General features: G+C 44.0%; 1 protein-coding gene across 2 annotated transcripts in view; it reads left to right on the top strand.

Moving 5' to 3' along the window:
* Positions 1 to 26800, top strand: part of TBX5 (T-box transcription factor 5) — a 54121-nt gene that overhangs the window by 19876 nt on the left and 7445 nt on the right. For both annotated transcript variants that reach the window (XM_032240714.1, XM_032240720.1), the window contains exons 7-8: positions 3062 to 3153; positions 21653 to 21879. In XM_032240714.1, the coding sequence (XP_032096605.1) occupies positions 3062 to 3153; positions 21653 to 21879 (319 nt within the window). The remainder of the gene's footprint in view (positions 1 to 3061; positions 3154 to 21652; positions 21880 to 26800) is intronic.

The raw sequence follows: 26800 nt of genomic DNA, 5'->3' as shown, positions 1-26800 counted from the left end.
GCTAAAAGTACAAAAATTAGTGGGCGTGGTGGCAGACACCTGTAATCCCAACTACTCCGGAGGCTGAGACAAGGGACTTGCTTGAACCCAGAAGGCAGAGATTGCAGTGAGCCGAGATTGTGCCACTGCACTCCAGTCTGGCTGACAGAGTGAGACTCTACTTCAAAAAAACAAAACAACAACAACAACAACAACAAAACAACTTGACTTGGCACAGTGGCTCAGCCGGTCATCCGTGTAGTTTGGGAGGCCAAGGCAGGAGGACTGCTTGAACTCAGGAGTTCCAGACCAGCCTCGACAACATGGTGAAACCTCATCTTAACTAAAACTAAAACTAAAAAAATTGGCCCAGTGTGGTGGTGCATGCCTGTGGTCCCAGCTGCTTGGGATGCTGAGGCAGGAGGATCGTGTGAGCCCAGGAGTTTGAGGCTGCAGTGAGCTACATTCGAACTACTTCACTCCAGCCTGGGTGATAGATCAAGGCTCCTTATCCAAACAAAACAAAAAAAGACTTCAGTTTTTGGAGCAATTTTAGGTTCACAGCAAAGCTGAGCAGAACATACCAGGATTTCCCCTATATCTTCTCCCCACCACATGCACAGCCTCCCCGACCACGGACATCGTACCACAGAATGGAACATTTGTTACAGTTGATGAGCCTGCATTGACACATCACCCAGTAGTTCACATTAGGGCTCGCTCTTGGTGGAGTACGTTCCATGGGTTTGGACAAACGCATAGTGATGTGTATCCTCCTTTATAGTATCATAGGGAGGAGTTTCACAATCCTAAAAATCCTCTAGGCTCTGCCTGTTTATCCCTCCCTCTTTCTAACCTCTGACAACCACTAACTTTTTTTTTTTTTTTTTTTTTTTTGAGATGGGAGTTTTGCTTCTTTACTCCCATGCTGGAATGCAGTGGCACAATCTCGGCTCACTGCAACCTCTGCCTCCACGGTTCAAGCAATTCTCCTGCCTCAGCTTCCTGACTAGCTGAGATTACAGGCACCCACCACCACGCCCGGCTAATTTTTTGTATTTTTAGTAGAGACGGGGTTTCATCGTGTTGGCCAGGATGGTCTTGAACTCCTGACCTCAAGTGATCCACCAGCCTCAGCCTCCCAAAGTGCTGGGATTACAGGGGTAAGCCACTACATCTGGCCAACCACTGACCTTTTAACTGATTCTATAGCTTTGCCTTTTCTAGAATGTTGTATAGTTGGAATTATATATCTTAAAATGTTAATTATATGTACATTTTTATGGTAAATACACATAGGTACACATACAAATAATAATTTTATTTTCAACATAGAGTCTTGGAGTTAGAGGTAAACCTCATAGGTCATCTCTTCCAGAAAGCAGAACAGACAAGAATTCCTCTCTTCAAATGAAAAAAATTAGAGGGTACCTTCATTTATCAGGTAGTTTCTCAAACCTGTAACTATACTACTGGGATATATGAGATGATTTTTAGGAATATTCGAATATGATGAAATCACAGAGAAAATTGTTTTTTTCTTTTCTTTTTCTTTTTGAGACGGCGTTTTGCTCTGTTGCCCAGGCTAGAGTACAGTGGTGTGATCTCGGCTCACTCTAACCTCCTCCTGGGTTCAAGTGATTCACCTGCCTCAGCCTCTGGAGTAGCTGGGATTACAGGAGCCTGCCACCATGCCTGGAAAATTTTTTTTTTGTTGTTATATTTTGTGTAGAGATGGGATTTCACCATGTTGGCCAGGCTGGTCTTAAACTTCTGACCTCAAGTTATCTGCCCACTTTGGTTTCCCGAAGTGCTGGGATTACAGGCGTGAGCTACCATGCCTGGCTGAAAGTTGTTCTTTTTAAAATTATCTTTCTCATCTTTTATTAGAGAGGGAGTCTTAATTCAGTATTGGTTTGTGTTAACTCCTTCTCTAAAAGTGTCTAATTCCCACTTGCAACAAAAAGAAGGCAAGCTTTGGATGTAACTAGAGAAAATCTCATACATTCATTTTCTTCTTATTGAATAGCAAGTGATTCTAGTTTGTCATACAAAGAAGTGATATCATATTTGTGTGAAACAAATGTAAATAAAAAGTGATTTGATTTAAATAAAAATATTAAGCCAGCATACAGGTGCTGTATAGATATAGCAATGATAGTGAGAGAAAACTTTGAATGACTGATAAATGAGTCATGCTGCTCTCTGATTATTACATGATTCTCGACGAAAATTCAGTTCACATGCAAGTTTTAGGAAATTCTTCTAGCAAACTCCATATGGATGCATTCTGTCACCTGGGCCTGCTACTGTACATTCACACTAATATAATATGTTGATGGATTAAATTAAAGTTCTGGGCCTGGAACCAAAATGTGCAAAAAGACCCTCTTCTGTAACTATGCTTTGTATGTTGCAACACAGATTTCTAAGACAGAACTCTCTCTTCTTTGCTTAGGACATTAAAGAGGTTTGGTGCTGTTCAATAGCTATCATACATGTTATCGTTATGTATGTTGGTATTTGTTTCATTAGGCACAATTTCCCACCAGAACTAGCAAACGCTATCTGCGAAACTATGAAATGAACATGAAATGAGGCAGAATAGAATTTTTGAAGGCAATAATCAAGACATGTTTTCTGCAGAAACAGAAAACGGGGGCCAACCCTTCCAAATGGAGCTCACCCTGCTGCCGGATGTGGAACAAGCATGTCAACATGCACAGCTTTCCGAAGGGGGGCGGGTACTGAGTGTGGAGGCCTAGATGGCGCTTCAAACACAAAATGCAAGATTGGAAAAAAAAAAAAATACAAAAGAACCCGGCTGGAATGATGCAGAGTATGAATCCAATTAATGAGTAAACCAAATCCAGGTGTTTTTCCCCTTTTAAAAGCTGTCCGATGCAGGACGTGTTTCAAAGCCTCCACTTGAATGAAGTTGTGGGTCCCGTTGACGTGACTGGCTTAATTTGCTTCTTTTGGTTGCCAGAGGCTGCATTTCCATGACATTTATTATTAGCTCATGTCCCGAGGTGGTCTTGTAGCAATCAACCAGCTTTCTCTCTTTCCCTCTTTCCTTCAGATCACGCAATTAAAGATAGAGAATAATCCCTTTGCCAAAGGATTTCGGGGCAGTGATGACATGGAGCTGCACAGAATGTCAAGAATGCAAAGGTAGGAAAGTGGATTTTCTCCTCCACAAATACCCCTCTAATAACCCAGGTAAGCCAGCAGAACCCAGCACCTCCCTCCACCAGCCTTCCTGCCCATAGAATGCCAGGCACAGAGAAATGGGGAGAATGAGCCCCTCTGTCCCATTTTTTGATAACCCTCACATGTGGGGTTGACACCATTGGACAACCTGGAGAATAAATTTCCTAGTGGAGAGAAGGTACAAAAAGTTTGGCGTTCTCCATTCGCCCAGGGAACAAAAGGCACAGCTTTCTCTTCTTTCTCTGTTGTCTGTCTCCCTGCAGGGAAACCCTTTCTCTTTTTCTTCCCATAAGTCACAGCCGATGAATGCTTTTCTTTTTGGCAACAGCTCTTGGTAAATGAAAGAGAAGTTAATGAGTTGATTTCCTGAGGGTGAAATACAGACAAATTTGACACCATGTGGTGTCCAGGGCACTGGAGAATTGGAAGCTGGTGCTAAAAATTGCTTGGTATTTTTACATATCCTGTGGTCATAGTTGCTGATATGATGAATCGAATGGGCTGTAGCAAATGTACATAGTGGGAATTTGGTCTGATTTGAAAGGATTGTACAAGCATTGCCAATTTTGTGGAACATTCTCTCTACCTCTTGATGTGCTTCCAAAATAACCTAACATATGGCAAGCAAATTAGAAATACATCTTGATCCCTCTGACCAAGAAGGTTAGAAGGTGTGTGTGTGTGTGTGTGTGTGGTGTGTGTGTGTGTGTGTGTGTGTGTGTGTGTGTGTGTGTTTTCTGTTTGGTGGGTTTAGTGTTTCAAAATAAAATGAGATCATTTCGGATGTTTTCTTATCCTTTCTGGAAAACATGAAAAGGGAGAGTCAGGTAGATAGACAAATTCATTCAGAGAAAGATAAGAGACCTAAGAACAGAAAGGGAGAAAGGCCTTAGATCTGTGGTTTTAATATTATGTTTAGAAATACATGCAGCAGAAAAATTGTTTTTAGATAGTGGGCTTATCAGGTCTAATTGTGCATGCTTTTTAAAAAATAATGCTGGCCCTGGTGTCATGTGCCTATAGCCCCAGCTACTCAGAAGGCTGAGGCAGGAGGATCTCTCAAGCCCAGGAGTTTGAGATTGCAGTGAGCTACGATCACACTACTGTACTGCAGCCAGGGCAGCATAGCAAGACTCTGTCTCCAAATATTAAAAAGCAGAACAATGACCCTGTCTCCAAACATTAAAAAATGAGGAATGTGGTACATGTGTACACACGTTCCTATTTTCATAAATTGGTTTCCCTCAAGATTGTGGACTCACAAGGTACTTTTTGTGGCTAAAATAGGCAAGTTCTCAATTTATTATTTAAATATATATATATTTTTATTTTTAAGCATCTACATTTTGAAATTGGAGTCTGATTAGGTCATAGAGTCCGTAGGAAAGATGACAGCAAGTATCACGTTTTAGCTGAGGTTCAGTTATTTATGGCCCTAGGCTCAGAGCACCAACTTTCTGTTCCTATCCCATTCTGATGGTGATTTGCCATGAAGGTGGCTTAGTCATTGCCAAACAAAGTCACCTCTCAGTCCTACCAGCAAAGTACCTGCTGTGCAGGTGGGAGCTGAAGGGAAATCGCCCATTCCAGCCTGCAATTGCAGGGTTTCCTCATCTCTCACCTCTTCCTTCCTTTTTACAAGGTCAAGAGCAGGGGGTGAATAATAGATTTAAGGTGTCTTGAGTCACCCCCTCAAACTTTACCAGTTACCATATCCTGCTGATTTTACCTTCTAACATAACTCAGAATTCAGCCCCCTCCCTCTAGGCTGCTAATTCTAGCTGCCACCAGAATTCTAGCCGCCGCCAATCATCCTAACTGATTGAGACCTTGAATTCAACTCTGGTCTCCTCCAGGGACTTTCTTTAGGTAGTCACTAAAGAGATCTTTGTAGAACACAAATCGGACAAGGTCTGTTTGCAGCGGAGAACAAACATTGGAGTTCCCTGTTGCCCTCGATATACGATTTGGACTCTTTTGCCTGGTTGGCCACGCCCTTCCCATCTGGCCTGGCCACCCTCCTTGATTTGTTCTAACATGTGTCAATCATGCTAAAGGAGCGGCTTCAAACCTGTGTTCTTTCCTTTATTTTTGGCCCTTTGAACACGCATTTGGTCTGCATCAAACTCTTTCCCCTCCTTCTCACCAGACCATCACCCAACCATCACTGGGCCTCCCTGTAGATTTTTCTTCCTCCAAGAAGCTTTCCCTGGCCACAGACTATGTGGTCAGCGCATGTCTCTTCCCAGGACCCCTCCTGGGAACCAGCCCCTAAAACTTTCCCAGTTACCCTCCAGGCTTTTCTGTGTCAGACCCAGGCCCTGCACTTTGGAAGCTGATTGGACAGATGACAGCCATGAAAGGAGAGATAGGTAGGCATGTGCAGGTGTGTGAGAGCTCAGATGGCAGTGATCAAGGTTCAAGGGAGTCTTGCCTAAAGTTCTTTCTTTATTTTTTTTGAGACAGGGTCTCACTCTGTCCCTCAGGCTGGAGTGCAGTAGCGCAATCTCAGCTCCCTGCAGCCCCGACCTCCACAGGCTCAGGGGATCCCCCCACCTCAACTCCAAAGTACCAGGGACTGCAGGCATGTGCCGCCACACCTGGCTAAATTTGTATATTTTTATTTTTATTTTACAATTATTATTTTTTTGAGATGGAGTCTTGCTCTGTCACCCAGGCTGGAGTGCAGTGGCGCAATCTTGGCTCACTGCAACCTCCACCTCTCAGGTTCAAGTGATTCTCCTGCCTCAGCCTCCCAAAGAGCTGGGATTATAGGCACCCACCACCACGCTTATCTAATTTTTATATTTTAGTAGAAGCAGGGTCTCACCATGCTGGCCAGGCTGGTCTCGAACTCCTGATCTCGTGATCTGCCTGCCTCGGCCACCCAAAGTCCTGGGATTACAGGCATGAGCCACTGCGCTCAGTCTAAATTTGTATTTTTTTGTAGAGATAGAGTTTCATCATGTTGCCCAGGCTGGTCTAGAACCCCTGCACTCAAGTGATCTTCCTGCCTCAGCCTCCCAAAGTATTGGGATTTCAGACATTAGCCACAGCACCTGGCCAACTCTCCTAAAGTTCTAAACACATGTTCATTTGTTTGTTTGTTTATTGAGACGGGGCCTTGCTCTGTCACCCAGGCTGGAGGGCAGTGGTGCGATCACTGCTCACTGCAGCCTCAACCTCCCAGGCTCAAGTGATTCTCTGGTTTCAGCCTCCCAAAGAGCTGGGTCTCCAGGCGCATGCTACTACATCCATCTAATTTTTGTATTTTTTGTAGAGTTGGGATCTCCCCAGGTTTCCCAGGCTGGTCACACAGGTGTTTAGGTATTTAGGCAGATGACTCTTCTTTGGTCTGAATTGGCTGTCCTAACCATCCCTCAAGGTATTGCAGATTGCTTGAGGTCTGGACTAGGTGTCCTTAATGGGTAGGAACTTTGCAGATGGAACAGAGGAAAGATGTGGCTAATCATCGGTAGACAGTCAGTAATTGACATGTTGAATCAAATCTCTCAGCCTAAGAGTCATGTGTGTCTTTGTGGCCATGTTAGGAGTTGCCCTGGAAACCAGAGGGCTGAACTAGCTACCAATGAGGTTGGGGGAGTAGTCGGGGTCATTGGCCAAGGTCTCTGGACATGTCCTTGGGGAAGGAGAAAGAGTCAAGAAAGGCGGTTCCAACAGAAGGCTTTGGAGTCGGACAAACCTGGGGTCAATTCTTGCTCTGCATTTATCAGTAGGTGCCCTGGGGTAAGTGATTTAACTTCATAGAACCTCAGTATTCTCATATGCAGAAGGGACATAGATAACTATAGCCTCTACTTTCTAGGCTTCCTATAAAAATTATATGAGCAAATGCCTGCAGAGTGCTTGATTCCTAGTCTATGTGTTCAGTACAATTTAACTGATTTGGGGACCACTACTCCCAATTTTGACCTTATTCAGAGTTTATTTTGGGCCATTCTCCCAACCCCCAGGTTGTAGTTGGTAGTGACAAGTGGGGACTATGGCTCTCCAGAGTCAGCCTTGATAACAGCCAGGCAGGAACGGCAGGCTCACTGCTAATCTTGTAATCCTGTTTCCTGTCCCCCACACACCCGGTGACAGCTGGCTCTGGGAGAAAAGCAGGAGGGATGAAATTTCCTCTAATTCCGACAGTTGGAAGAAGGGAGTGAGGCAGGGTTACAGAGAGTTAAGCATTACCTTGCAGTTATTCCACAGAAATAACCTTTGGATTCACTTGGCAAATGTCTGGCTGTTCTCCCCTCTAGCTCTTGGCCCAGCTCCCTGTGTTTGGAAAATGCAGATGATGCCTTTGTTATTTTCCAACATTTATTTATGGTTTCTAGTTATAGGAGCAATCACTGCTTATTATAAAAATTTGGGAGCTATGGGAAAGCACAAAGCATAAAGTCACTTAAACATCCTGTCTCTAGCAGACTAATTAAAAGGTGTGCCAAAGTTATTTAGAAAGGTTAATGTGTGGTTTAAAAAAATCTAATCCTAAAAACTAATATTTCCCCAAATTACAGTAGTCTTAGATTGGTGACAAAGGAGATTTTAAAAAATCATACTATTTATTTATTTAGGACAGGGTCTTTCCCTGTCACCCAGGCTGGTATGCAGTGGCACAATCAGCTCACCACAGCCTCGAACTCCTGAGCTCCACTAATCCTCCTGACTTAGCCTCTGAAGTAGCTGGACTACAGGTGCATACCACCATGCCCAGTTAATTTTTTGTAGTGATGGGGTCTCACTATGTTGCCCAGGCTGGTTTCAAACTCCTGGTCTCAAGCAATCCTCATGTCTTAGCCTTCTAAAGCACAGGAATTGCAGGTTTTAGGTGGTGCACAGATGCATGGACATACCAGGTCTGCGATTTCAGAGATGTTATTGCTCAGAATGAGACTGAGTTGTAGGAAAACAAGGAAAGAAGGAAGCAGGGAAGGGAGGGGAGTTAAGGCTGATTAAAGAGGAAACATTAACCCAATAGCAGAATGGCTGGTATCAAGGTTTGGGGAACGTTGTCAAGATAATATGCGAGCCACAGAAATTTCTAAGAAAAGCTTGATGGTGCCATTGCTGTTTGAAACCTTCTAGACCCTGATTTTTCATAGAACAATTCTTTCTTTGGACTTTACTTCAGTCTTCAAGATGTTTTCAAACAAGTTCTGAACTCCCTAGGAGTCAAAGGGGCTAGAGCTGGGACTGGGGCAGAGTAGGATTTATAGAGAGGGTAGAAGTAGACCTCATAGAGAGAATGCGACCTGAATCTGTTGAGAAGAAGGGTTTTCTGGGTTGGATAAAGGAAGAAGTGGGCAGGGGTCTAGAGGTCTAGGAGGCTGGAGTAGGGGTCAGATTCTGAAGATCTCTGAAGGCCAGCTGGAGTGGCGCTATGACAGGTATGGGGAGAGCTGCTCCTAGAAGCAGCTAGGGATTGTAGAGATAAAAGGGACTCTAGGAGACAGCATCTGATCCACCTGCTCCCTTTCACAGAATGGGAAACTGAGGCCCAGAGACTCTTTTACTTACTCAGTTTTTGATCTGTTGATTTGTCTATGCTATTAAAACATTTGTTAAGTGTTTGCTGCATGCCAAGCACTAGGCACACAAGGATGAATCAACACACAGAGGACCAGGGGCCACAGATGGAAGCAGGCTTAGGAGCTGGGGTGAGGCTGCTGCCCTAACAGCTCCAGGGCTTTTCTACTCCACCAAGCATCTTTTTCCTCATCTGTAAAAAGGAAATCATTATGGGAGCCTACCTCCAGGGTCATGAGGATGACATGAATACACACATTAGTGTGTGTATTCATTGTTACTGCTGCATAACAAATGACTCCCAAGCTTAAGTTGGGCTGGCTGGGAAGCTCTGGCTTCCACAGTATCCCATCTGTTCTGTGTGTATCATGCTCTGTGAGGCCAGCCAAAGTGGCTCACAGAGACAAGTTTCCTCCACAATGCACTGGGAGTCTTCTAACTGAGGAAGGAACTATGGGCAACCACAGTCCTTCCACAAAGAGCTCCCAGAGCATCAAAGTCCCCAAGTTTCCACCAGTTGCCATCTGTAGCCCCCATTAATGTTCCATAAATCCTGCTTATGATGAAAAGTCCAGGCTTTGCTGGTTGCCACTGTGTGCATGGGGAAGTAGGAAGCACCAGGGAGGCACTTGTATTTTGTCTGAGATTTGTGGGTCAGGCTATTTGGAAGGACTCAGCTATGTAGTTCTTGGGTCATAGGTGACGGCTGGGCTGCAGGTATTGGAAGGCAGGTCAGGCAGGATGTCCAGCTTGGCGCACTCCTGCCACCCACAGTTGATGCTGCTTTTAGTTGGGATTTCAGCTGCCGTCCACTGAGAAATCGGAATGCAGCCTTTCTAGCATGGTAGACTCAGGTTGTTCAGATTTTTTCATGGAAGTGGAAGCCACCTGGTCCTTGTTGACCACACCTTGGAGGTCAGGTAGTGTCACTTCTGTTGCATTCTGTTGGTTGAATGTGACTCACTCAGGTGGGTTCAGATTTAAGGAATTTGAGACCAGCCTGGCCAACATGGTGAAACCCTGTCTCTACTAAAAATACAAAAAATTAGCTGGGCATGGTGGCACATACCTGCAATCCCAGCTACTTGGAAGGCTGAGGTGGGAGGGTCTATTGAACCCAGGAGGTGGAGGTTGCAGTGAGCCCAGATCGCGCCATTGCACTCCAGCCTGGGCAACGAGTGAAACTCTGTCTCAAGAACAAAACCAAATCAACTAACCAAACAAACAAAAAACCAGATTCAAGGATGGAGGGTAAGATCTCTCCTCTACCTAGAAGGAGTGTTAAGGAATGTGTTGACATGTTTTAAAATTGACCCAGTTGGTTGGGCGTGGTAGTTCATGCCTGTAATCCCAGCATGTTGGGAGGCCAAGGTGGGCGGATCACAAGGTCAAGAGTTCTAGATCATCCTGGCCAACATGGTGAAACCCTATCTCTGACTAAAAATACAAAAATTAGCCAGGCATGGTGGTGCATGCTTGTAGTCTCAGCTACTCAAGAGGCTGAGGCAGGAGAATCACTTGAGTCTGGGAGGCGGAGGTTGCAGTGAGCAGAGATTGTGCCACTGCACTCCAGCCTGGGCAACAGAGCAAAACTCCATCTCAAACAAGCAAGCATGCAAACGAACAAACCTGCCCCAGAAGGCGTGGAAGCACATAGCATGGTGTCTGTGTCTGGACCAGAGGGACGCTCGATCACTGGTAGGTGTTAAGACACAGTACATGTTCTGGTGAAGCCAGATGCCAGGTTGACTTGCCCAAGGTCACACAGTTAGTTTGGATGCAGGGGCCTTTCTGGTTACCAGCTTGGTTTCTTCAGGGTGGAGAGAACCCCCTTCCCACCAAACTGACTGCAGCTCTTCTTCTTGTAACCATAAACCCCAGACTATGAACAAGCAACAGCAAAGTCCTTCATCTCTGTATTTCTTACCTCACCTCACACAGAATGAAATATTTATGGAGCATTACCAAGGGGTTAGTAGATGATGGATTGGGGGACTTGGTTGGCCTCAAGAGTTCCTCATGGAAGAAATAAAGCTCCCTTTACTTCCTTTCTCTCTTAGTGTGTTGCTGATGCATCAGGGGAGGTGGCTTCTGGGCCTAAGGGACACCTTGAGGCTCTGCTTAGGGTGACTGAGATTCTGAGCCACCCAACCAGAGAGCAGATGGGAAAGTTTGGAGTTCAGGCTGTGTCAGCCAGACTGAAGTCCATCCATTACTCAGCTCCATTCTGATTATTGAAAGAGCTCTACACAGCCACATTGGGAACTGACCAACCTCTCCCGTCTCTGTGGGTGCTTATTTTCAACCTCTATACCTTGTTTATCTAGGGTAGGGCTTCTGAATCTGGGTGCAAGACCCCTTTTGAAAATCCAATTAAAGCAAGAGACCCTCTGAAAAATTTACAATATATGAATAGAGGAAAACATTCAGGCTAGGTGTGGTGGCTCATGTGTGTAATCTCAGCATGTTGGGAGGCTGAGACAGAAAGAGGATTGCTTGAGATCAGGAGTTTGAGACCAGCCTGGCCAACATAGCAGGACCCTGTATTGCTATAAAAAAAAAAAAAAAAAGAAGAAAAAGAAAGAAAAGATTAACTGGATGTGATAGCACGTGTCTGTAGTTCCAGTTACTCTGGAGGCTGAGACAGGAGGATTGCTTGAGCCCAGGAGTTTGAAGCTGCGGTGAGCTCTGATTATGCCACTGCATTCCAGCCTGAGGAGCAGAGCAAGACGCTGTCTCAATTCAAAAACAAATTCAAACAATTTCAAGGGATTTATGGGGCCTGGGTCTCCTAAAAGGTTAAAATTCTTCTATTTTAACCTTCCCTCTTCTATTTCTTCCTTCCTGATTTTAAATTAATTTTCAGCTCTTAACCTCAAATGATCATTTTTCAAACTGAAGGCTTAGCACTCTTGTGTTCTCATGCCTGTGGTTAAAGGTAATCTGAATGCCCAGTTAGTGAGAAGTGGTTTTTGAGAAAACGTTAGACAACATTCTAGAGATGGCATTAACTCCTCTCTTAGGGCTGTAATTAGCCTAGCCACCTGGCTTCCTCCAGGGACGCATGCATTTATGTAAAACAAGAGAGGGGTTGTGTCTGGGGAGCTGAGTCAGCCTAAGTGAAGTTGTAAAACTGAGATTTTTCTGAAAAGATCTCATCTTGGATCACGGTTGTCTGTCAAGGGCATGGATGCTCAGAACCCTCCCACCCCCACTTCCCACTCAGGTACCCCCACCCCCATTCAATCCATCCCCAGCATATCTGCTACTCAGGAACAGTGCTGGGGGCAACCCACTCACTCATCTGTGTTTTTTCTCATCTTTAATGAGGTATAATTGACAAAAAGTGTATATACTTAGGGTATACAACTTAATGTTTTAATATACATAAATGTTAAACAATTACCATGATCAAGCTAATTAACATATATAGCACCTCACATAGTTACCATTTTATTTTCTTGTGTGTGTGTGTGTGTGTGTCTGTGTATATATATATGAGAGAACATTTAACGTGTGTGTGTGTGTGTGTGTGTGTGTGTGTGTGTATAAGAACATTTAAGATGTACCCTCTTAGTAAATTTTAAGTATACAATACTGTGCTGTTAACCATATTCACATTGCTGTACATTAGCTCTCCAGGAATTATGCCTCTTGCATAACTGAAACTTTGTACCTTTTGACCAACATCTCCCCATTTCCCCTCTCCCCAGCTCCTGGCAACCACCATTCTACTCTCCACTGCTATGGGTTTGACTATTTTAGATTATACATGTAAGTGAGTCATGTTGTGTTGGTCTGCCTGTGTCTGGCTTGTTTCACTTAACATAATGTCCTCCAGGGTCATTCATGTTGTCTCAAATGAGAGGATTTCCTTCTTTATTTTTAAGGCTAAATAGTATTCGTGTGTATGTGTGTGTGTGTGTGTGTGTGTGTGTGTGTATACACACATATATATACACACACACATATATACACACACACACATCACATTTTCTTTATGCATTCATCCACTGATTGATACTCAGGCTGATTCCATATCTTGGCTCTTTTGAATTATGCTGTAATGACCATGGGAGTGCAGATATCTCTTTGAGATACTGATTTCATTTCCTTTGGGTACATATCTAGAAAAGGAATTTCTGGGTCATATGATAGTTCTATGTTTTGGTTATTTATTGTTTTGTTTTGACCAAGGTCTTACTCTCTTGCTTAGACTGGAGTATGGTGGTATGATCAGGGCTCACTGAAGCCTCCACTTCCTGGGCTCAAGCCACTCTCCCACCTCAGCCCCCCTAGTAGCTGGGACTACAGGCATGTGCCACCATGTCTTACTAATGTTTTTGAATTTTAGTAGAGACAAGACCTTGCTATGTTGCCCAGGCTGGTCTTGAACACCTGAGCTCAAGTGATCTTTCTGCCTTGGCCTCCCAAAATGCTGGGATGACAGACGTGGACCACTGTGCCTGGCTGATAGTTCTGTTTTTAATTTTTGGGGAACCTCTATACCATGTCCCATAGTGGCTGTACCAATTTACATTCCTACCAGGAGTGTACAAGGATTCCTTTTTCTCCATACCCTTGCCAACATTTGTTATCTTTTGTCTTTTTGGTAATAGCCATCCTAACAGGTGTAACGTGATATATCTCATATGGCTTTGATTTGCATTTCCTCAATGAGTAATGAAGTTGCCCATTTTTTAATGGGATTTTTCCCCCCGCTATTGAGTTGTATGTTTCATTCCTCCACAATTGAGCAGTGTTTCTCAAACTTTTGGTAGACATCATAATTACCTGGGGGGCTTGTTAAAAAAGATCTCTAGGTCTCACCCTCAGAGGTAAGAGTCAGCGGCTCTGGGGATGGAGCAGTTTTTTAACAGGCTTCTCCGCTGGCTCTGGTGGTGGTGTGCCCTGGCTGCACTTGGGTAATCCCTTGGGTGTAGAGAATAAGTGAGCACTGGAGAATGCATATGCCCATGTGATTGTATTTCTGCAAACAGAGCCCACACATGGGCTGTTTTACAGAAAAGACAACCCCTTTTTCTACTTAGTGCTCAACTCATACCGAACATTAGAATTACCTGTAGTGCTCCGCTCAGTGTTCTATTATGAAAAATCGAAGGCGTGTGGGAAACATGGCAGAATTATATGAGTGCCCATATGCTCACTGCTTAAAGTGTGCAATTAAAATTTTGCTATATATTTGCTCCACCACATATCCCTCCATCCATTCATCTATCCATCCATTCATCTCTCTAGCCATCCATTCTTCCCTCCTTCCATCCTTCTTTTTATTGATGTATTTCAAGCTAAATTGCAGCCATGAGTACATTTTACCCCTAAACACTTCAGTGTGCACATCATTAACTAGGACTTAATTTTTGTTCACACTCCTTTATTATAGGTTAAATCTATATAGGGTGAAATGCACAAATCTTAAGCACACCTCTCACTTTTTGGCACATGCACATACCTGTGAAACCCAAGCCCCTGTCAAACTATAGAACATTCCCATCATCCCAGAAAATTATCTAATTTCCAGTCTCCCTAGTCACTCTCTGCCTCCTTCTCTTCACCAGAGGCAATCAATGTCCTGACTTTTTTTCACTATAGGTTAGTTTTGTCTGTTATAGAATTTCATATAAATAGGATCATCCGGTGTGTACTCTTTTGTGGAAGACTTCTTTCTCCTGGGAATCTTTTAAAAACTCCCAATGCCCATGCTGTTCACCAGAACAATAATATCAAATGCCCTGGGGGTGGCCAGGCATGGTGCCTCACACCTATAATCCCAGCATTTTGGGAGGCTGAGGTGGGCAGATCACGAGGTCAGGAGATCAAGACCATCCTGGCCAACATGGCAAAACCCTGTCTATAGTAAAATACATAATAATAATAATAATAATAATATAATAATTAGCTAGGCTTCTACCTGTAATCCCAGCTACTCAGGTGGCTGAGGCCGGGGAATCGCTTGGACATGGGAGGTGGAGGTTGCAGTGAGCTGAGATCACACCACTGTCCTCCAGCCTGGCGACAGAGCAGGACTTTGTCTCACACACACAAAAAAATGCTAAACCTAAGTCATAGTTAAACTGGCTTAAATGGTTAGTGTTATGAGACTGAACTAAAATATTGAGCTATTGAATTCAGTACTAAATACCTGGCAAAACTATTTGATGAATTATTACCATAAATTCATTAAAAGTTTAGCTTGAATTGTCCTTTTATGTCTGTTTTATATCTAGCTTTTGCCCACAGGATTCACACCTATCCTGTGAGATGGGCCTTTTATTCTCCATTATGCAAACGGGGAAACTGAGACAAAGGGTGATGTCATGAATTGTCTAGGGCTTTCCCTCATGGTTTCTGAACCATCTCTATAGTTTTGGTCAAAGCCGTTTTTTGAATCACAGACCCTTTTTGAGTAGCCAATGCAAATGTATACCTCTTCCTAGTAAAAGTGACCAGCTTTAAATATTTGATATTTTTGGGTATTCATACCCATTTGAAGCATTGCGTCGCCAACATATATATATATGTTATGCCTTTCTATTCATCATTTCATTTGATAAACCCAAAGAGGTGGCTGTTTTATTATGCCCATTTTACAGATGGAAGACTGGGGCTTAGGAAAAGGAAAGAACCTAGCCAGCAAAGTAGTGGTCAAGTTCATGGCTGGATGCTGAAGGAAGGCACATTCACCTGGCTTGACTTCAGAGCCTGAGCTTGATGCTACCACTCTGATACTATATTATCTACGGATTTAACAAGGGGGGCCCAAGGCCCGAAACCAAAATTTTTACAAGTGGCGAGTGCTTAAGGGAAGAGATAGGGGTGCCTTTGAGTTTCCTGGCACCCCTCAAATCATATATCCCTGACTGAGTCAACAATGGAAAATTTAGGCCCAGTGAGGTGGCTCACGCCTATGATCCTAGCGCTTTGGGAGGCAGATGGGAGGATCACTTGAGGCCAGATCAAAACTAACCTGGGCAATATAGCAAGACCTCATCTCTTAAAAAAAAAATACAACTATTGGCTGGGCGTAGTAGCATATGCCTATAGTTTCAGCTACTTGGGAGGCTGAAGCAAGAGAATCCCCTGAGCCAAGGAGCTTGAAGGCACAGTGAGCTATGTTCATGCCACTGCAGTCCAGCCTGGGCAACAGAGTGAGAGTTTGATTAAAAAAAAAAAATGAGCAAGTTTTATAATCTCTTTGTGCCCTCATCCCCGTTCTTTTTTTTAAATTTGTATAAATTTAGAGAGTACAAGTGTGGTTTTGATACATAGAGCTATTGCATAGTGGTGAAGCCTGGGCTTTTAGTGTAACTGTCACTTTAATAGTGTACATGGCATCCATTAAGTAATTTCTCATCCCTCACCTGCCTCCCACCCTTCCGAGTCTCCAGTGTCTGTCATTCCACACTCTATGCCCACATTGTGCGCATTCTTTAGCTCCACTTATAAGTAAGAACATCGTGTCCCCTTATTCTCATCGGCAACATGGTACCCAGCGCCCTTCTCCAGCTTGCTGGTGTAGTGTAAACTGAGTAAGCTCTTTGCAGACTTGAAGAAGTCAGTGATTATTTACTATTTGCAGGAGCCTAAATCCCACAGTCACTGCTGTGTCCACGCATTTAGATCAGAATAAACTTCCCTAAGTGTATCAGAATGTTAATAAATCAAGGAAGCTCTCAAGGGGTTATGTGGCCCCCTTTTAAATTTTAATCACAGATTAAAATACTATCGAAGAGAGGAATTTGCTCCAAGAGAAGAGGGATTTCACAGTCCCTAGCCTTGCCCCAGTGCACTGCTTTCGTTGTTTGCAAAAGGCTGCCAGAAATTGGGTAAGGATCACCAGGGGAAAACAAACACAAAAACCCCAACATGCCAGCGCCCCTGCCACCTGCTCCCGTGAAAAGGCCAATTCAGTCGGCTGTGGTGGAAAACGTTCTCCGGGGTGTTCATTAGCTGGAGGGAGGCTGAGGATGCAGTTTGGCCGTGGATTTCAGTATTCCCTTGTAACGTTTTACAACCCAGACCCGGCGACAATGGCGTCATTCATTGCACTCGCTCATGTGGAACAGAATGTGAGAGAAGGGCAGAGCTGGGGAGAAGCTGGCCTGCGGCGCTGACACCCAAGGCCAGCCGAGGTACTCAGGACCCCCAGCTTGTATCTGGAGGGAAGTGGGGCAGACCCTGGTCAGAGCTTGTCTATGGGATGCAGGTGTAGCTGCTTGATACAGCAGAAAGCAGTGAGATTTGGCTGTTGCAAACTCAAGTTTCTGCAAACAGAAGGATTGATCAGTAGATCTTGATATGGCCTGGGTGGAGCCAATATCCAATGTCCAGATAGCTCTCATTACCGGCATGCTTTATAAAGTGGAATGATTGTATTTGCCCAGTAGTTGGTATGGTGGTAACAATTGCTTATTATTAAGTATTAGTTAGGTGGCCGATATAATGGACTCGTGGGGACTTTTATCACTCAGCCCCCTCCCTTCATTCCCCTTGATATAGGGACTTGGAGGGAAGGGTGGGAGGGGATGAGGTTTAATAGACTACACATTGGGTACAGTGTACACTGTTCGGGTGATGGGTGCATCAAAATCTCAGAAATTACCACTAAATAACTAACCCATGTAGCCCCAACACTACCTATTCCCCCCAAAACAAATTCTTTAAAAATGTTATGTGAAAATAATAAATATGATAACTGATAGGAAAAGAAAAGGTTAAGTGAGGTCATAGTGTGGGGCTTTAATCTCACAGGACCGTGGCCTTACAAAGAAGAGGAAGAGAGGCAGAGAGAGAGAGAGAGAGAGAGAGAGATCGATCTTCCCCCACTCTAACCCTCTCTAACTCTCCCTGCCTGGCATGTGAGGAGACAGCATCACCAGAAACTGACCACGCTAGCACTCACATCTCCAGAACTATGAGAAAGTACATTTATCTGTGTGTGTTTTTAAAAAGTATTAGGTAACATGAGGTTTGGAATAGGACTGACCCTAGGTGAGACTCAGCTTTGCCTCTTAGCTGTGTGGTCTGGGATAAGCCATTTGACCTCTCTGTGCCTGCATCTTTTCTTTTCTCTTTTCTCCTTTCCTTTCCTTTCCTTTCCTTTCCTTTCCTTTCCTTTCCTTTCCTTCTTTTCTTTTCTTTTCTTTTCTTTTCTTTTCTTTTCTTTTTTTTCTTGAGACAGAGTTTCACTCTTGTTGCCCAGGCTGGAGTGTAATGGCACGATCTCAGCTCACTACAACCTCCGCCTGCTGGGTTCAAGCGATTCTCCTGCCTCAGCCTCCCAAGTATCTGGGATTACAGGTTCCCACTGCCACACCCAGCTAATTGTTATATTTTTAGTAGAGATGGGATTTTGCCATATTGACCAAGCTGGTCCTGAACTCCTGACATCAAGTGATCTGTCCGCCTCGGCCTCCCAAAGTGCTGGGATTACAGGCATGAGCCACTGTGCCTGGCTCATCTGCGTTTTCGTATCTCTAATGTAAATCTGACTGTACCTGTGAAATGAGGTTCTTGCCAGGATCAAATCAGGATAAGCGTATAAGTCAACCAGTACAGTGGCTGGAACATTAGGAGGCACTTGAAGAACAATATAGATAAGAATGATGATGATGATGATTAAAAACAGAGCAGGCTCCTTTTGCTGCCTGTATTTCCAGAGACACAGGGCTTTTCAACTTTCACTTGAATTCCCTTGTGTCCTTGCTTCTTCATGGATATTCTTAAACTGTAGAAGCAAATAATTTTATCTTTTCATCTTGAGGACTTGAGAGATTTCGGCCATATTGATACTAACCACGTTTCTTGGATTGATCGGTTCCTTTGATCCATGGATGAGCTCTGTGAAAACTGCCCTGCTGCTGTTTGATTCTGACATGGTCTTGAATCCTTCTGTAATGATTGAGAAGTCGCTTCCCCATTCTGCAGCCATATTTTGACACCTATCAAAGGGGCTTGAGGACATTGTATTTCGGGCATTAACAGAGATGTTCTTGATCAGTGATGGGGAAGATGTTTTGGGCTCCTTAGAGGGAAATGAGCTGTAAGGGGCAAGTGGTTATTGGGATGATATTGCTTTCCCCACTTCTGTGTTAGTAATCAAAAGCAGGACTTGGCCTTTCCAGAGAGCAATTTTGCAATTTGGCAGTAATGGAACAGAGAATTCCATGGAGTCCATTGATACATTCTCTTGTAAATTCTCTCAGCCAACATTTTTTGGGGGTTATTTTCTTTAATTAAAAAAACAAGTTCCTATTAAAAACGTAAAACCAAAAGAGATTTTCCCCTTCCTCCTGGAGCTCTGACAGCAAAATATTGGAATAGATCTAAATAGAATTGCCAGCGAGTTTTGACAACTTTTATAATGTTTTATTGTTATTATACTTTTTCTTCTTTTTTTTTTCCATGATGTAGCTTGAACCACAAAGCAAGAGCTATAAAGCTAATTCCATTCCCTTCAGCCTCCTGGCCCCAGGGGGAGATTCTGATGGCTACGGCCACTCAGATGGCTCCAGCTTTGGTTCTGAGATGGCACATGCCACAGGCAAGCTGAGCTAGGACACCCCTGGGTATCCTGAGGGTGTAACTTCATGGAAACTTGGCAGATGCTCCATGTCCCTGCCTGGCCACTCTGACGTGCTTTCACATGGCAAACAAAGGCAGAGACACAGGGTGGAGATGGTCACACACTTGAGAGCATAGAAGTGGAAAGAGTCTTGTGTCCCCAAACCCTGCTCTCCTAAAAGCATATTATGTTATAAAAATTGAAAGAAGTCTTTAGGAGACAAGACAAAAGTTATAAGGACATGTTGGGTTAGAATTCTAGTTGTGTCTCTTTCTAACTCTGTGACCTTAGACAAGTTGCTTCATCTCCCTGGGCCTCAATTTCCTAATCTGTAAAATGTGAACAAAAATAATACCTACCACATAGAGTCACAGAAAAAATGAAACGGACGAATTCAAGATCCTTCAAAATGCCTTATGTGCAGCTCATTGCACGTGAAATTATTTCAGGTATACTCTTTAATTTTAATAGTTAAGCATTGATTGATTGATTGAGATAGGGTCACCCAGGCTGGAGTGCAATGGTTCAATCATAGCTTACTGCAGCCTCAAACTCCTGGGCTCAAGCAATCCTCTTGCCTCAGCCTCCTGAGTTGCGATGACTACAGGCGTATAAACATTTGTTTTAATTGCATTAAAAGAAATATAATTAGTACCACAAGTCTGTAATTTCACAGATACGATTACTTATAGTGAAGCTTAACTTATTTGGATAGATGATGACTTTTTAAAATGTCATAAGTTAAAGAATACATGGTTCTAGGTCATGGTGAAAATTGTGTCTGACTGAAGTTTGGGATTTACTGACACATGCTCCTTCTAGGATAGGGGTTCTTAACCTATGCCGTGGGCCTCTCTGGCAGTATGTTGAAGCCTATGAATCACCTCTAAGAATAATATGATTAAGTGCATGAAATAGAATACACAGGTTACAAAGGAAGCCAATTATATGTAAAATATAGTTATCAAACTATTTTTTAAATGGTTATATAGCAATATATGCAGTTTGTAAATGCCATGCCCAAAATTCCCTGTCCCATCCTAAATGCTGAGTGTGGGATGTTAGGGGTCAAGCTCTTCTTCTCCCCCATCCTTGGACATTTCTCTCTTTGTCCCTTTTATCTTTAAGCTGCTCCCCTTCTCTTTACTCCTCTGCCACCTCCCATGTCTGATCCAACCCCCGCCTATCTCATTTCCTTTGAGCCTTGTGGTGCTGCATAGCATGACTTTCCTTCTTCCAGGAGAGGTTTCTACTGAGTCCTTCTAAGGAAAAAAAAATGGGAATACCTGGTATGAAATCTGAAGGTAAGGGAATGTGGAAGACCAATCGTAAGAGTGTGAGGGACCAGATTTTGAGCACATTGAAGGATGCTATACCTATGACGTCATGGAATTTTTATTATGCTCACTTTGCCTGCATAAGCCCTGAAGCTCAGGAGAGGGTTGTGTGTTAGATGAACACACAGCCTGCAAGGGATAGGGGGATAGGGCCTGAATTTGGAGGTACGTAATCTTAGATCCCATGCTATTTTTTAAAATCCGTGTTCCTTTTCCTGCTTCTTTCTTGTTTTCTTTCTCACTCCTTTTTCCCTCTCTTTATTCTCTCTGCCCAAAACAATAACAGTGATGATGATGGTTGCCATTTGTTGAGCATTTACTGTGTGCCATGTACCTTTCTAAGTCTTTTCACAGTATCAACAGCCCTTTGAACTGGGGACATTCATTATCCCTACTTTACAGATGGGAAAGCCAAGATATGGAGAAGTTAAGTACATCAGTGGCCACAAGGACAGAAGCTCAGAAGGAAATTCTAGGACACAAGCAGCAATCTATCCAGATTAGGGTAACCTAGGATTATATCTGACCCTCATAGGTGGTCAGCTACCAGTTTTTACAAACTTTGGGCAATGACCTGAGCCCCACTTTAAAGATGGACACCCACAGGTTAAGTCTAAATAAATACTTAGATTAACTAGCTTTCGAATTAGGGAATTCAAAGACATAGGTAGACTAAATTGACATATTTCAAAACACCCTGTGTGTTTATTGATTGTTAGAAGGGGTTCTTAACTGGCGGTGTTTATTTACTTTTCTGCTTAGGTATAGAACTGTTGGCAAATCTACTTGCCTAATGTATAGGGCATGAAAAGTTCGTACCCAAATATACGTTTGTGAAATATGATGGACATGAATATAACTGGATCATTTCATTCATCAAAGACCCCATTTTTCCTTATTCTGTGACTTTTCTGGTGGATTCTCTCATGCCTGGTTCAGCCACTCAGGAAATCTGTATCAGGGTACTGATAAGTGTTATCTCCCATCTTTTCTCTTTCAGTAAAGAATATCCTGTGGTCCCCAGGAGCACCGTGAGGCAAAAAGTGGCCTCCAACCACAGTCCTTTCAGCAGTGAGTCTCGAGCTCTCTCCACCTCATCCAACCTGGGGTCCCAGTACCAGTGTGAGAATGGTGTCTCCGGCCCCTCCCAGGACCTCCTGCCCCCACCCAACCCATACCCACTGCCCCAGGAGCATAGCCAGATTTACCATTGCACCAAGAGGAAAGGTAAGTGTGATCACCCATGGTCAGTTCACATTATTTCTTATCTTTTCCTTTCCTTGGGCTGGGGGGGGGGGTGATGAGGAGCGTGCATTTTTTAAAAAATGTAAACAACACAAAAATACATGGGGATGATAAGAAATTCAAATTATACAGCCAAAACTAAAGGTTCCCTTCATATATTCCCATCCCCAGTTCTAGCCCCTTCTTTGAAGAAAGCTTATTTGAAATGTTCAGACCTATTGTATTCATTTATGCACACATGCACACACACACACACACACACACACACACACACACGGAGAGTGCAGAGAAAGAACTAGATTTTTACTTTTTTTTTTTTGAGACAGAGTCTCACTCTGGCTGGAGTGCAGTAGTGTAATCATGGCTCACCGCAACCTCAACCATATGGGCTTAAGTGATCCTTTCATATCAGCCTCCCTAGCTGGTGAGCCTACAGGAATGCCTCAACACAACCTACTAAATTTTTGTTGTTGTTGTAGAGACAGGGTTTCACCATGTTGCCTAGACTAGTCTCAACCTCCTGGGTTCAAGTGATCCACCTGTCTTGGCTTCCCACAGTGCTGGGATTACAAGCATGAGCCACGGCACCCGACATTTTTTAACGAAACTTTTGATATAGATAAAATCACACTGTATGTATTTTGCAACTTGCTTTTTTTATTCTTTTAAACTTTAGAATGCATTTTGGATATCTTTTTATAAACCTAGACTGCCTCATTTTTTTTTTTTTTAACTGCTAAGGCGGAAGAATTGACTGGAAAGGATAAAATGGAGTTTATTTGGCCACCCCCTCTGGTAGGCAGGGAGATTGCTTCCAGTGGTCCCTGCTTGTATTACAAACCGTGATGTAGAAAAACCTCTTGAGACTGTGAATGCCCCTCTGGTATATGTGCCAGTGTTTCTTCCAGGTGCATTTTGAACTTCCTTTTTTTTGTTCTGATCAAAACCAACACACAGGCACAAATCACAAGTGATTTTCCCCCTTTAGCCCCCCACTGTAAATCGACTAAGCTGAGGCATTCTGTGGTTTTCTTTGCCACATGAGAAATGAAAGGCTTTTTTCTAAGTCATCCAAGTCTAAAGGAGCTATATAAAGAAATAATTTTCTTGTGGGCCTTCTTGTGAACCAGAATAGAAGTGGTTGTCACAGGTAGTGTATTGAGTTCAGCTTGCTAGAACCATTGCTTGGAGTGGGCAATGGTATGGTGGGGAGACTGAAGGCTTTGGGGATGGAGAGACGTGGGTTCAAATCTCATCTCTGCTCCCTGCTTCTTGTGTGACCTCACCCTGGTGTTCTAGCCTCTCCTAGCCTCAGTTTCTCACTCTGTAAATGATGATATTTCCTAAAGCATCTGATAGTTGGCAAGTACCCAGTAGGTGACAGCTATGACTGGGTATGTGGCAGATATCACTCCAGAAGGTGAGTCCCAGGAGGAAGCACAGAGAAGACTGCCTCTCTAGGCGAGAGCTTGAGAAGCCAGATACGGAGGGGATGGTGTAGCCTGAAGCTTACATCTGTGGTCTGCAGAATCAGTCAGGATGAAGTTCACCTTTGAAATTTAAAAATGTTTATAAATAGTGACAAGTTACTTAACCTTTCCAAGCCTCATTTCAAAAAAGTCTGTAAATTTGGGCTCGGGGTATGACTTGTCTCATAGGCTTGGTGCAAAGATGTTAAAAAATCATACACGTCATGTGTTATCTCAGGATTGACCCAGAAAGTAGTAGCTGTTTTGCTCCAAAATACACCAGTTTTAATCTACAAAGTGGCCTGTTGAACCTCACAGACTCAGTAGTCAACACAAGCCATTGTGAATCCAGCACCCAGTGCCTAGACCTTTAGGAAGAAAAACAGCTCGCTAACAATGAATGGGAATGGAAGATTTGGTAGCTTTTTCTGGAGCTAGGGTTACACAAGGAAAGTAACAGAGTTTGACTATTTGACATTTACCAATCTTGCGTTTTAAAGGAGGGAAGGACTGTCATTGGTATTTACATGGGGCTGGGAACTGACCTGGGTGAGGCCTGATTTCCAGACTTACCTGAAGTCAGTCCAAACGCCTTGGATCTCAAAGGTCTGAACAATATCACTCCAACAGGCCCCCTGGCCCGACTCCCAGCAGTCTGCTGCTGGATGGACTGGAGACCAGATGCCTGCAAATATGTCTGCCTCTTTAGGCATGAGCAGGAGGTTAAGAAAGTCCCATGGGACACAGGTCCTTTAAATATCATATAAAACAGATTCTGTTTTATATGATATTTAAGGGACCCCTTCCTAAGTCCCAGACCACCAGCTTTTTTGACAACACTGTAGAGTAGGTGCTATTATTAACCCACTTTACCAATGGGGAAGCTGAGGCTCAGAAAGGTTCCAAACAAAAAATGCCAGTGGTTCTTGAACCCCAGCCTGGTCTGCAAATTCTACACCTGTGCATTTCACCACCACTCTATACTGTCTTGGTTACCTTTGCTCATCCGGTACAATCTCAAAATTTCATTTTCCACTGAAGATCGGTCTTTGAGACTGGGTCAAACCTGTTAGGAGCTCACCAGGTTTGAATTAGGGAGGTCTAATCGATTAAATTAATACCATACCAAAAGACGGGCAGGAAGAAGTCGAAAAGAATCATGGTGCTTTTTAGGTTCAATATTTACAACAGCATCCTTATAAATGCATTCCTGAAGGATGCGGCGGGGAGGCTTTGAATGCAAGGTTCACAAACCTCTTAGGTTATGACTTGACTTTCATGGAGTGTTTGCAGATTCCTTGGATGAACTTAAGATCAACTTGGAGTGGCCACAGGGGGAGCTGCAGTTGGGGGCTGATCCACTGTAGAAATACTCCCAGTTGCTGACATTTTGCAGCTCTGTGCCCGTGGGCGAATTGTTTCACCTTTCTGGGCCTCAACTATCTTCCTTTCGTGCAAAATGAGAATAGCAGTAGCATCTGCTTGATATGGTTAGGATGAGAGAAAATTAGATCATCCACAGGAAGCACCTAGAACAGTGCCTGGCACCTATGAGTGCTCAATGAACATGTGCTTGCCACAAGCCTGCCCTTAGGAAGCTCACACTGTTGCAAGCAGGTCACATATTACACAAGTAATTATATAATGGCTTAATGAAAATTGTGAAGCCTGGCACATGGTTCACATCTGTAATCTCAGCGTTTTGGGAGGCTGAAGCTGAGGCTGGAAGATTGCTTGAGCCCAGGAGTTGAGACTAGCCTGGGCAACATAGTGAGACTCCATCTTTACAAAAAAAATTTTAAAAACTGGCTTGGTGTGTTGGCACACACCTGTGGTCTTAGCTAACCCAGGAGGCTGAGGTGAGAGGATTGCTTCAGCCCAGGAGTTCGAGGCTGCAGTGAGCTATGATTGCATCACTGCACTCCAATTTGGGTGAAAAAGAAAAAATAAAATAAAATAAATGATTGAATGCCATGAGGAGATATGCAAAGTGTTAAGGAATATCAAACCGGAGTATCAGTCTAGAGTGGAAGATCAGGGAAGCACTGAGGCTGAGATCTGAGGAGAGTGAGTGTTGGATAGGGAAGGGGAGGTGTCAGGGTGTCCATGCATAGAGGAAAGCATGCATGAAGCCCCTTGGCTGAGGAAGAGCCTGCCCCTGGGAAGTGAACAGAAGGCTGAGATGCTGGCACTCAGGGCAAGGGCAAAGTCGGGGGAATGAGGGCTAGAGAGAAAGGCAGGGATCGAGATGTAAGCCATTTTAATGAAGGACATCAGATTTTATCCTCCCACCAGTGCATGTCCATTGGTGGGATTTAAACTTGTGATTAAGTTATTTGGAAGCTGTCACATTGCTATAATAGCACAAGACTAGAGTTGGCATCAGAGCCCCATTGAGAGGCCGTCATAGGGTCTGAAACGGGAGATGGTGGCTCTGGTCAGGGTGTGAGGGGAAGCTGGAGATGTGGGTGGAATCAGGACTTAGTGGCTGGTTGGCGATAACAAGGTGAAGAATCACCCCTTCTTTGTGGATTTGGAAACCACCACTGGGAAACTTCCCCAAAGTCACCCAGCTCCTGAGTGGCCTGACTGGAGATGCACACTGAGATCTGTGGGCTCCGGGTGAATGGGGTGTATGCATCCTGGAGAAATCCTTTCACCTTTCCAGAAACCTCTGCCCTTCTCACCTCCCTCCACCCCCAAAAGGGAGCTCCCAGTGACAGGGAGCATTCCAGCCAAGAGCTCTCTGTCCTGCCTAGGAGACAACAAATAGTAATTCATCATCAGCCTCCACACTGTAAAGTGATAAGGAATCAGCGGAGGTTTCCTTCCAGTTGGGATTCTCGTTAAGTGATAACTCCATGGGTGGTTTTCCCCCTGGCCCCTGCCTGCCCCACTATCTGACTTCCCCTCATTGTCTGTCTCCTTTCCAGTGATCCCAGGAGTCAGGCCCAGTGAAACGTCAAAGGGCCAGGCAGGCCAGAGGGCTCCTTGTGTTTGGAATCGGCTGTCTCCAAACTATCTCTCCCGATGGATTGAGCCAAAAAAGCCGGGAAGGTCTTTTATCAATGCCACTCAATCAAATCCAGGACCCCAGGGCCTGGGAGAGCACTTGTCTGTCTTTCTCCCTCCCACCCCTGATGTCACTCCCATTAGAAACTAAAAGCAACCCAAATAAAGATTTCAGCAAAGCCACGGACTGAATCAGATATTCAAAGGAAAGTTAGAGATTGAGAGGGGAAGGGGAATTAGATATGGAAAAGGGTGCATTTTCTCAGGGCTGTGTATTTTAAAAAGCAATTTTATATCCATTCGTTTGCTGATTTCCCAGTTCCCTGCAGCAGTCTGTGAACTAGGAGAGATGCCACCCACTCCTGCTTTGCAGGGGTCTAATGGAGGACCAAGAGACAGGGCTAGATTCTAAGCTTATGTGG

This window comes from Sapajus apella, unplaced genomic scaffold (genome assembly GCF_009761245.1).
Source record: "Sapajus apella isolate SASKATOON/1434 unplaced genomic scaffold, GSC_monkey_1.0 scaffold2, whole genome shotgun sequence".
Classification (NCBI taxonomy): Eukaryota; Metazoa; Chordata; class Mammalia; order Primates; family Cebidae; genus Sapajus; species Sapajus apella.
This window is presented reverse-complemented; position numbering and strand designations above follow the sequence as displayed.